Source organism: Mya arenaria, chromosome 14, assembly GCF_026914265.1.
Source record: "Mya arenaria isolate MELC-2E11 chromosome 14, ASM2691426v1".
NCBI classification, from domain to species: Eukaryota; Metazoa; Mollusca; class Bivalvia; order Myida; family Myidae; genus Mya; species Mya arenaria.
Genome location: NC_069135.1, coordinates 63,478,660 through 63,491,280, shown reverse-complemented (window position 1 = coordinate 63,491,280; position 12,621 = coordinate 63,478,660). Strand labels below are relative to the sequence as shown.

Here is a 12,621-nt window from a genome sequence, read left to right as displayed (position 1 = left end):
CAATACTACAATTATCTATTTATCATGTCCCCATATTGGTAGCATTCATCCATGTACATACGTCTTTATTTAAACATCATTTATTGATTTATCATATAAGTATAGCCGTGGAAACAGCATGATAATATTATATAATTTAATGTGCATTCATATCGAACAACATTATAGAAGCCCTGAGCTGATCAAACAACCGCGATTGTCATGCAACAAATATAATATAATAACACTTGTTTTAGCTGTTTGACATTGATTCAGATTACGCAACTTTAAAGACTTTCACGAAATTTTGCAGTTCAGGTATTGAGTTGAAACCGCAGGTGACAAACATCATCTTCCTCAGTGGACAGTAAGCCACATTGTCTGGACCCCTTATAAACTCTTCCTTCCCTAGCAGTTGGGTTATCTTGCCGGTGAGCGTGTCCAGTAACATAATGTTTTTACTGCCCCTCCCACACACGAGCAGCTGGTTTCCCCCCCCCCCCCAGGCTGCATGACCATGTGGGTAAATCAGTAACGGATCTTGGTACGACTGGAGCACCTCCAGTGAGATGCTTAGCTTGGTTATGGTGTGGGTGGCCCTGTCTGTGACATATATGACCGGAGTAGTCTGGCTCTCCCTGGTCACAGTGAGATACTCAGGTACCAAAAACAAAGGTTTTCCAACGCTGTCGTTGTCCAAACTCTTCTTCACCTTTCCCTTCATGTCCATCAACACAACCTTACCTTGGTCGGTAAAGGACACTATTAAGTTGTCATCAAAGAAATCAATTCCACGACATGCTCCGTCTACTTGAATATCTTCCTGTAGTGTGAAATTTCCCTGAGTAGATACGAACTGTATCTTCTTCATCAAAGGTAGAGTGACGGCTGCCATATCCCCGGGCAGGAGACACAGGTCCAATGGCTCACCTGGCAGCTTCACCTTGGACACCAGCTTGTTATTCTTGGTGTCAACCAGCTTCAATGAGTAATTAGCGTTATCTATCAGTATGAGCCTGTCCCCGGTCAGGAGGGTTACACTGGATAGGCAGCAGTCCCTTCTATCACCTGACATCTTCAATGAAATGTCAGGCTGTCTGCTGAACTTGGCCTTGCTTAGGTCTGCTCTGCTGCTGAAGTGGACTGAAAATAAACATCATCATAAAAAAACACAAATCAAAAAATGTTTTGTTTCATAAATCCTATTGTCGATAGTCCATATATTTCACCGCAATGATATACAAAATGACGTATAATAAGTCGTTGCCTATCAATTTTAATATAAGATTAAAAAGTATATGAAAAAGTCGGAGACATAGAATATATAAGGTCACTATTGAATTATTTTACTGAAAAAAATCTATAACATTTTATTATTTTGGGGAAGAGTTGCCCTCTTCTTAACAGTGCATCTAACAATTTATTTAAACGAAACCTTCTTACAGTAGCGCAATGGTCTATAAACATTAAATTTGGGATTGTACAGTGCAATATCGGTTTTGGAATGAGTTCTGTAGACTATTAACTTGTTTACATATGAACTTTTTTTTACTTTTGAGAAAAGGTTTCAATATATTAATATGAATCATCATTGCTTGGTGTAAAATGATTAGGGTAAATATAAAGTAATACAGAGCAAATGTATTTATCAGAAACTAATAGGTTTATAAGTGCTGCCCTTTGGTCTAGAAGGCTGTATTCGAATGGAGATGAATTTTGCATATTGTGAGTTCATGAGGGGCAAGGCCACTGAAATTAGTATCTGCGAGAATCCACGAGAGTTGAACACGACATTCCCGATCAAAACGCAATATAAGTTACCCTAATCATGTATATTACTGGCTTAGTCACTTAAAAGACAAATGTCACGTCAGCAGAGTAGAATACAGCCGTGTTGCACTGGCAGAAGTGAAATACGGACAACCGTATTTTACGATATGTTTAGCGCCTGGCATTAAGACTGGTACAAAATAAGTACAAATACTGTATTGTAATACCCAGACAATATGGTATATAGCACTCAACGAGAAACGCCTTAATGTTTGTACATGAGCTATTTCAATCTGTAACAAAAGGAACTATTTAATGTTTTCATTTATAATCAGTGCTATACTGATTAAAGCATGTTTACTATTCAGATTTCAACAGAAGAAATCAATGTTGAATTAAAAACTTCACAAAAATAAACAATAACTGTAACATAATATTTATCAGTGGTTTTAACAATCTTAACTCTAATTTATATATACAGTATTTCGATTAACGTCATACTTAACGTTTTAATACAAAACTTGAATAAGAAAAAGGTATAGGGGTTAGATTATTGATATTGCGCAAAAATGAGGTCGGTAAGGTACACCTTTCTTGAAATCAGGCGATTTGTAATAAAAAATGTATTTAAAAGAATAAAAAAATAAACGAACATTTTTTTTCCAAAAATTAAAGAAAGGCACACTTCTTTCAGCGAAACCCGACGGCGTTTTTCCCGCGAAAATTGACGTTTTAGACGAATTTCAAATTAAACACGCAAAACAAGACATAGAAATATACATGTCCGTGAACGTTTTCATAAGACGCACTTGAGGTGAAAATTTCATAGAGATGAACGAAGACTTTATGATATATCGGTTATTGTAGCTGGAAAGCAAACGTATGACAGACGTCTCAAAATTGACGTCAGTGGTATATTATTAAGACTCGTAGTTTCAATACAGTTCCGAATATTGAAAAAGTAAAAACAGTCCCTACTTGGACATATGCTATTCTATTTGTATACCAATTTTCAGACATTAACGCGAAAATTCTCTCAGAGCCGCCTTCCACGTTAAGTTTATTTGGATCTTTATTTGATTTCGGAATATGATTTGTTGTAGTATTTCATTATTTTACTTATGTTACGTACTTTACAACATAGTTTTTTAATGAAACATCGTGCCTGGTTAGCTTGAGTTACGTCAACAAGCTTTTGAAAACAGATTGATCAGCTGCAATACTTAAGGAAATGTCAGTATTGTCTGCGGTTGTATACAAACCTCTCTGTGGTACACCTTGCATGTATTTGTGTTGTTGCTGCATAGTCTCGAGTTGCGGTGGTTCCTGCTCATTCTGTTGTTGTCGTTCTTGCTGCCCTACCGCCGAAGTTGATCCGCCTGAAAAAATGACGGTTGTAAATTAAGTAAAATATATATACCGTATTGTTATACCTTAACAAGTATATATAATTCAAAATGATATGGCTTAAGTTTATTTGAATCTTAAGTTATATAAAAATATCATTCGTCGAAGAAGTTCATTCTGTTATTTTTGTCAAGTACTCTGATGAACTTTACAACATAGTTTTTAACCTAACATTAACGTGCCTGGTTAACATGAGCGACGTCAAAAGGTTTTTTTGAAATCAAACTTACAAACTGCATTGCTTAGGTAATGTCAAATTACTTAGAGGCTGTACGCAAACCTTTTTGTGATAAGGCTTTAATGTGTTTTTGATGTTGTTGTATTGTCCCCTGTTGCCGTTGGTCCTGCTTCCTTTGCAGTTGTCGTTGATGCGGCCCTAACGCCGAAGTTGATTCGCCCTCTTCCAACCTTCCTATTGCTTTATCAGAAGCTATTAACTGTTCAGTTGCGGGGTCCCTGTAAAGCGTGTATCGGGGAACTTCAATTTTCTTGCTCACCTCTTCCAGGGCTGCTTGGAGACCAGCCAGCTCTTTTATAGATCGATTTCCTACTATTAATAGCTTGTTGCTATTGTCGTCCTGTGCTTGTAGCTCCGACTTTAGTTTCTCAATGGATGAATTCATGTTTGTGCATTTTGATTTCAGTTCATTTAGCAGTGTCGTGGATGTTCGTTTCTTCTGAACAATTTCTGTCAAGAGTTCGTTTTCCCTTTTATTCAGGTACTGGTTAATTTCAGTCCTAAATTTGCGAAGCTTATTGATATTGGTAAGGCTTTCTTCGTCAACTGATTTCATGATCGCCTGTATGTCGTGTGACAGTTTGCCAATGTCAGTGCCCGTCTGGACAAGTCCTGTTTTCAGGCTGTTGTATTCTGCACTCTCTTTGTATCGTTTTGCAACCTGAGAAATCCTTTCAATATTACATGAGCGATGAGCTTTTTCAGCCAAGCAGTCTGTACACAGAAGTGCCTCATGATTAAGACAGTAATATTTTATGAACTCTTGAGCATGACGCTGACATGTTTCTGTAAACTTTTTATTTTCACTCTCTCCGCGGAAAGAGGAAGGCATACTGTTTTTGTCCTGGAGGGCATGACTTTTGGTTATTTTCTGGTTCCGGTGTACTCGGGCACAAGTAGAACACAGGAACTCCTTGCAGATGGGACAGAAGGCATCGGGGAGGATTTTTTGCCGTCCTCCGCGCATGGCTGGCAGTAGGTGAGGTCAGGCGCCGATCCAGCTGCCATTTGTGCCTTTCGTCCGGGAACTGCATTCATCCTTCTGAGTGCCTTAAATAGGTAAGGAATATAGCGTAGCTATAATATGAGCCATGCAGCTATTATGACGAAATTTATTGTATTTATTCCATTACAAGTTTATAGACCTTTCTCCCTCTGTCTATCTCTCTTTCTCTCTCTCTCTTTGTATGTACACACCCCTCTTGGAGGCAAACACGTTATAACGTTTAAAAATATACGACTTAAACTTTAAAGGGTCATACTGTATGATGATATAAATGTAAAAATATTTTTCATTTTATATACTTTTTAATATTTAATTTATTTGACTCTAATGATCAAACCAACAAAAGTCCTACACTGAAATCAACAAAGTTTATGTTTCTTTTATGCTTAATTTTGAAGTTTTATCAGAATTTTAATATTATTATTGACCCTTTTTGAAAAATGTGTTTACTACGCCGCTACCCTTGTGACGCCCTTCACGCAAATTAAAGCTGATGACGTAGCTGTCAATTTTCTATTTCCGGTTCTTCGACAAAAAGTTCTTTATATTTCCGTTTTATAGTTTATTATTAACTTGTTTTCTAGTGCAATCATTTAATGAACATCTAGAACATTTATCAATGAACTTGTATTAATGCATCATGGTGTCTTTTAAATAATAACAGTTAATGTACGAAAGCGAATTTGAATTATATTATATATTAAACAGGACATAAATATATACCAAATTGCTACGCCGCCATCTATTTATGGCGGATAATCATAACAAGTTTCTTAGTTTTAAAGTTCGTTACATTATACATGGGTATTCAATTATATGACACTGTCAGAAAAAAGACGGGTTTGCTTAAAGACGTGTCGTTTTCCAGGTAAATAGTGAAGAACACACTAGGTTGTTTTGACTCAATCTAAAATTGAGTTTATAGCTACGTGACCACAAATGTAATAAGCGCCAATATATCACTGATAATTTTTAAACATTTATTCTGACTTCATATTGTGGATCTGTATTGATTTGATTCTGTAGGTCAAAGGTTGAAATCAAATGTTCTCTTTTAATATTGGTTATACTGTTTGGTGGCCGTATGGTAGACCATTAGTCATTTCAAAATGCCGTCAAGTTTTAGTTCCGGCCGATGCCATACACAATGGTGGCAGTATCGTTAAGTCGTTCGAAGGCCGATGTCATACACACAGTTGGCAGTATCGTTTAGTCGTTCGATGGCCGATGTCATACACACAGGTGGCAGTATCGTACAGTCGTTCAAAGGCCGATGTCATACACACAGGAAGCAGTATCGTTCAGTCGTTCAAAGGCCGATGTCATAAACACGGGTTGCAGTATCGTACAGTCGTTCAAAGGCCGATGTCATACACACAGCTGGCAGTTTGGAATATTCACATGGTGGCCGAGGTCATACACACAGGTGACAGTTTGGCACGTCTACTCGATGGCCGTGGTCGAATACACACCTTTAATTCTCGAAGATTCATCCGATGCACGAGGTCGAACACAAAGGTGACTGTTTTGCAAGATTTTATGATGGCTTAGGTCGTACACACAGGTGGCTGTTTCGTACGTATACACGATGGCCGAGGTCGTACACACAGGCGGCAGTTTCGCAAGTTTACACGAAAGCCGATGTCGCACACACAGGTGGCAGTTTCGCACGTTTAAACGATGATCGAGGTCGTACACACTGGTGACAGTGGTGACAGTTTCGCTCGTTTACACGATGGCCGAGGTCGTACGCACAGGTGGCAGACAACCGGTGTCAGTTTCGCACGTTTACATGATGGCCGAGATCGTAAACACGGGTGGCAGTTTCGTATGTTTACACGATGACCAAGGTCGTACACATTGATGACAGTTTTGCACGTAAACACGATGACAGAGGGCGTACACATTGGTGACAGTTTCGCACGTTTACCCGATGACCGAGGATGTACACATTGATGACAGTTTTGCACGTTTACACGATGACCGAGGTTGAACACATTGGTGACAGTTTTGCACGATTACACGATGACCTAGGTTGTATACTTTGGTGACAGTTTCGCACGTGTACTCGATGACCGAGGTCGTACACATTGGTGACAGTTTCGCACGTTTACCCGATGACCGAGGTCGAACACATTGGTGACAGTTTTGCACGATTACACGATGACCGAGGTTGTATACATTGGTGACAGTTTTGCACGTTCACACGATGACCGAGGTCGTATACATTGGTGACAGTTTCGCACGTTTACACGATGACCGAGGTCGAACACATTGGTGACAGTTTTGCACGTTTACACGATGACGGAGGTCGTACACGCTGGTGACAGTTTCGCACGTTTACACGATGACCGAGGTCGTACACATTGGTGACAGTTTCGCACGCTTACACGATTACCGACGTTGTACACATTGATGACAGTTTCGCACGTTTACACGATGACCGAAGTCGTACACATTGGTTACAGTTTCGCACGTTTACCTGATGACCGAGGTCTCACACACAGGTGGCAATTTCGCACGTTTACACGATTACCGAGGTGGCGCACACGTGGCAGTTTCGCTCGTTTACCCGATGGCCGAGGTTGTACGCACAGGTGGCAGTTTCGCACGTTTACAAGATGACCGAGGTCGAAAGCACAGGTGGCAGTTTCGCACGTTTACAAGATGACCGAGGTCGAACGCACAGGTGGCAGGTTCGCACGTTTACAAGATGACCGATGTCGTACACACTGTTGAAAGTTTCACACGTTTACACGATGACCGAGGTCGTACAAACTCATTTCATTTTCGAAGATTTATCCGATTCCCGAGGTCGTACACAGGTGGTAGTTTCGCACGTTTACATGATGGCTGAGGTCGTACACACCTGTGTTTTTTTCGCACGTTTACACAATGGCCAAGGTCATACACACTGGCGGCAGTTTGCATTTATTTTTACACGATAGCCGAGGTAATTTACACCCCTTTCATTTTCTAAGATTTATCCGATGCCTGATGTCCTACACACAGGTGGCAGTTTCGCACTTTCACTTGATGGCCGAGGGCATACACACTGGTGGCAGTTTCAAATATTCACCCGTTGGCCAAGGACACAGTTTCTCAATTTTACCCTGTCATACACTTAGTTGGAACTTTCATCAAACGGCCAGATAGTTGTGTTGTGTTTTCATGCAATGAAGGAGGTCATTCACACAGGAACCAGTTTCCAAGTTCCACCCGATGGCCGAAGTCATGATTTTTGATTTTTTGCACTTTCAATCAATGGCTGAATTCATACAAAGAGGGGGTAGTTTTGCATATTCACGCAATGGCCGACTACACATATGGCGCTTTTATACTCTCACCCGACGGCCGAAGTAATTCACAGACGTGGCAGTTTCGCCCTTATTGATCTGATGTCAAAGCTCATACACGTAGGTTGCAGTTTTGCACTTTCGTCAGATGGCCGAGTTTTGAAACCCATGTTGCAGTTTCTTAATTTCAAATGATGACCGAGTTCTAACAAATGGGTGGCAGTTTTTTTTCCAGCATGTTTTACCATGTAATGAATTCTATTCAGCTCCGCAAGTTGGAAAATACCAGGGGATGCCATATTATCCTCGATAGTTTTTAAACTGGTGGTGAAAATGTCATTAAAACTCCTCAAGCAAGATGGAGAAATGTAAATTACACTTTAAGATCCATGACTCATTATGACCAATATTGGCTAAGAGCAGATAATGCAAAATTAGTAATTGGAGCAAAGTATATAAATTGACTGGTTCTGGAAATTGTAGCTTTGGTTGATACCAAGCGATTATTGCGGGTGTATACAAGGAAATTAAGATTCATTATGCTTAATATGCATGTACACTTCACAGATGATGGATATGAAATAACGCAATATATGCATATTTTTATATTCACTAGGTTGTCGATATGTAGAAGTTTGAAGATAGTAATCGGTCTATTGTCTCGCTTAAAAACAGTTAATCAATAATTCGACCAATATATTGGCATATGTTTTGGTTTCCCTGGTATGGCAAGCGCTTGATACTCAGAATCAGTTATGAAAAAGGCTTAGAGGTGTTTTTACACACAAAAATTCACAGATTGCAGTTTAGTGTACTAACTGCAATGAATCTTGTTGTCCAGAATGTTTGAAAACTATATCTTTAACTTTATTCTATCACGCCAGCTGACGCACGCACGCACGCACGCACGCACACACACACACACACAAACACACGTACACACGCACGCACGCGCGCGCACACACACGCACGCACACACGCACAAACACACACACACACACTCACACACATTCTCATATCGTGATATAATATCAATTTATTGTGGACGTTTGGATAAAATAATTAACTTTTGCCTGATGCTACATATGCACATTAAGGTAAAAATGCATAGAGTGTGGAGGGGTTAATTTAACAATATGGTTATTTCATTTCATATAAACGCAGCACTTCATTTGCCCCTATAGGTATTTCATGTCATATTAACGAAGCAATTCATCTACCCCTGTGGGTATTTCATATCATATAAACGCACCACTTCATCTATCCATGTGGGTATTTCAAGTCATATAAACGCAGCACCTAATTTGTCTCTGTGGGTATGTTATGTCGTATAAACGCAGCACTTCATTTGTCCCCGAGGGTATTTCATTTCATATAAACACGGCACTTCTTGGTCCCCGAGGGTATTTCAAGTCATATAAACGCAGCACTTCGTCTACCCCTGTGGGTATTTCATGTCATATAAACGCAGCACTCCATTTGCTCCCGTGGGTATTAAATATCATATGAACGCAACACTTCATTTACCCCTGCGGGTATTTCATGTCATATAAATAAAGGAAGGAAATTCTTATAGATGCAATTTTATTTATTCTGTCAAAATTTCTGAAATATTTTTTTGCAGAAAATTATACAAAGTACTTAAATGTTTAACAGTACCACGATTGTCAGATTTAACAATTTCGTTTTCAAACTTAGCTATTTGGTATTTCTTTAAGGCTAATATGCTTTCAAAAGTGCTAAACTTTTTCATACATTTTATTTAAAGCTATCGCACTCCTATTTCAGCTGATGCTTATCAATTGTAATAAATTGAATAAGAGTGGTACTAAATTATACGGCAGTTATATAAGCTCCATCATTATGTCTCATGGTCTTTTCAACTCAAGCTGTTTATGCATGTTATCAACCCTGTTCAATGTCTCAAATATCATATATAAACGCGCCCAAAAATAACTCAGGCGTAAATTTACCTATATACCATATAAATACATTTTTAAATGGATATATGCTTTTGTGTTTTATGATGTTCTAAATATAAACATTCAAAAGAACGCATTTCATAACCAAGGTTAAAATCATGTGGAAATTAAAATGCAAATACGACCTTTAGCAACATCATTCTAACTTATTTCTTCATTTTAATTGAAAATAAAACATGGCATATAAAATTATAAATGCATATTTTTAATGAATATATGCTTAATGTTTTAATTATTAACATACGAAAGAAAGCTTTTCAAAATCAAGGTTAAAATCATGTGAACATTAATTTAAAATATGACCTATAGCGACTGCGTTATAACCTCTTTCCTTATATTAATCGCTAAACAATTTCAGTATATACTAAGTAATTCATAAACAACAGGCCATGATTATTTCTAGAACTGGTTGATTTTGCAATAAAACTTCGATGTTCCAATTTATACACGGACAAAACAGTATGCAAAAATTGTAATGCCATTAGGATATTTTCAGTGATGTTTAATTAATTTTGTTGATGAGGTGATAAAAAATATAATTTCTGAAGCAAGTAATGATTATATTTGTTACTATGATACCAAAATATTACCAAAATAACACTAAATAAAAGAAAGGCTTTTAATAAGAAATTATCAAGCTAATCACAATTTGAAATGATGCCCATTAGGGTCTTTCTACCTGATGGTTTATTTACAATTTTACGTGTTTCCTTAATATGAAATATGCAATGACTTTGCAAATACATATTTCAACTAAAGTCTTTCTTTTCTCTCACATGAATTTGAATGCATGTGATTTAATTACTGCCATTGTAACAAAACCTTCCACCCGTATTGATTTATTCTGTTATATCTCCATTCAAAATCACATTCGTGAGTATTGAAATTGTACGATCTGTCAATTTTGTGAGTTGTTGAATAAACACTGTATAAGGTTTCGTTCTAAAACATTGTATGTATTTTGAAAGACCTGTGGTTCAAATTTCATGCGATATTGAAAATCTTAATTGCACATGTTAAACCTTAAATCCATATATTTATCAATGTATATATTAAGAATATCCATACAAGTAAATCAACGCATTAGACACAGATTGTAAAAGGATTTGAACAGCGTTTATGTTTAAACGTTCGTCTACTGTTTTTTTGTCTGTAGTATTTCATATACAAAAAATATGCTAAATGAGCGCGAGTTTTGGCGCCACGTTTGACGTGCACCCCTCCTTCATAATAATATAAATGAAATGCCGCTCAGGGGCATGTCCGATATTGACTTAAAAGATTCATATTAGCAATTATATGAAATGGGGGGGGGGGGGCGTCGGGAACCACCTTTCGTCTTATATAGCTAATTCTTTAAAGAGATACATTTTTTTCGTTAAGCGCAAAACTTTCGATGAATTATTTAATTACTTTTATCAGGTTTTAGTCCTGATGTGTCAGACATGAAATCGCCTTATGGGCAAAATATTTAAATGTTATGCGCAACAATTTCGAACATTCATTCGGATGTCCATTTTGGTATTAAATTTCCCATTTAAATCGAATTATACAACTTGAACAAATCCAAACACAATGTTAACTAGAATCTAAATGTACAGTATACTTACAAATGAGATGAGGCAATCTGATAACTGTCCAACGCCAAATTTTATTCGGTGTAACCTTTTGTTTCTGCTCAGCAATTCGTCTGTCATTTAACAGAAAGTAAACATGAATCATGGACAAATATTTTTGAAACTTTAGTAACTATCTGTTTCAGGGTAGAGATTACCTTTCAAGCCAAGTAGTCTTTTTGTTTAGCTTTACCACCCCTTTATAATTGTTTAAACGGCTTAAAGTCAGGTAGTGCAAATAATTATTTTACAATTAAGCAACTTACCACTCTTTGTTTGCAAATCAATTTAGTAAAACGTTATTATCAATCAGTTTAACAAAACGAACTCACATGTGCAATATAAACTAATATGGAACCATCGAACTGTTTTTTACTTAGCCATAAAATATTATTACGTAAATTAATATGTAATATGGGACTCACCAACAAGCCAATATTTGTTCATTATAAGGTTCGTGAAACTCAGTAATCCGAATAATTGGCCCTTTAACAATATTTTAACATGCTTTCACAAACATGTTTTATTATTTAAGCACAGTGCAGCTGTATATTGGAAACTCGACAAATAGAAGTTGGTTAGTAGAGTAATGCGCCATGCACTGAACGGAAAAACCTCTGTTTGAGTCTGATTACCGAGGGAAGCAAGATTGACATAAGGTCATTCACGGATCAAGGACGGGACAAACATTCATTAGAATTTCCTCCTACGATGTAATTATACTAATATCACTTAATTATATATTATTCTGCGAGTAGCATTGGAAATCCTATGTAAACATTCATAGCTGTGAGACCAATGTAGATATTTACTAGCCACATGATGACCCCGGGCAAGCAAATGCATGTAGACCTAAATTAACGCTTCTCTTTTGTTAGGTATAGTCGGTTTGAACTTCATTCATTCAGTAGAATAATTCATTAGAGCGTATATAATATGTTATTTTTACAAATGACAATTATAGTAAAAAAGTTCTGACGTAATATTTAAGAAATTATAAGTGATCCTCATTGATGCATCATTCTGTACAGTTTCAGGTTTACCATGTTTTTTCCATAACAGATACGCATGGGGTCTTTTCATGGCTCTATTTTCCGATTGTGCGACTTGAACAATTCTTACATCAACTCTAAATTAAATATTGTATAAGCAAAATTATTCACATAAACAACATAACATTGATGTCATTTGTTTTGAGCGCACCTGCTTAGCAAACCGTGACAACTCGGCCATCTTCGGCAAGCTTCGAGATAGACATATATTTTGGATACTAGGCGAGGTGTTTCGATTGATGCTTAGCCTGCTAACGTCATGTGTATTATAAACC

The 12,621-nt window shown here is 37.4% G+C and overlaps 1 protein-coding gene across 1 annotated transcript; it reads right to left on the bottom strand.

Moving 5' to 3' along the window:
• Positions 1-256: 256 nt before the first annotated feature.
• Positions 257-11,356, bottom strand: LOC128216381 (uncharacterized). Its single transcript, XM_052922941.1, has 4 exons — positions 11,289-11,356; positions 3,437-4,444; positions 3,012-3,128; positions 257-1,122 (listed from the first exon to the last, which is right to left on the bottom strand). Exons 2-4 carry the CDS (start codon positions 4,359-4,361, stop codon positions 257-259), a joined length of 1,908 nt encoding a protein of 635 aa, XP_052778901.1. The 5' UTR covers positions 4,362-4,444; positions 11,289-11,356.
• Positions 11,357-12,621: the final 1,265 nt, after the last annotated feature.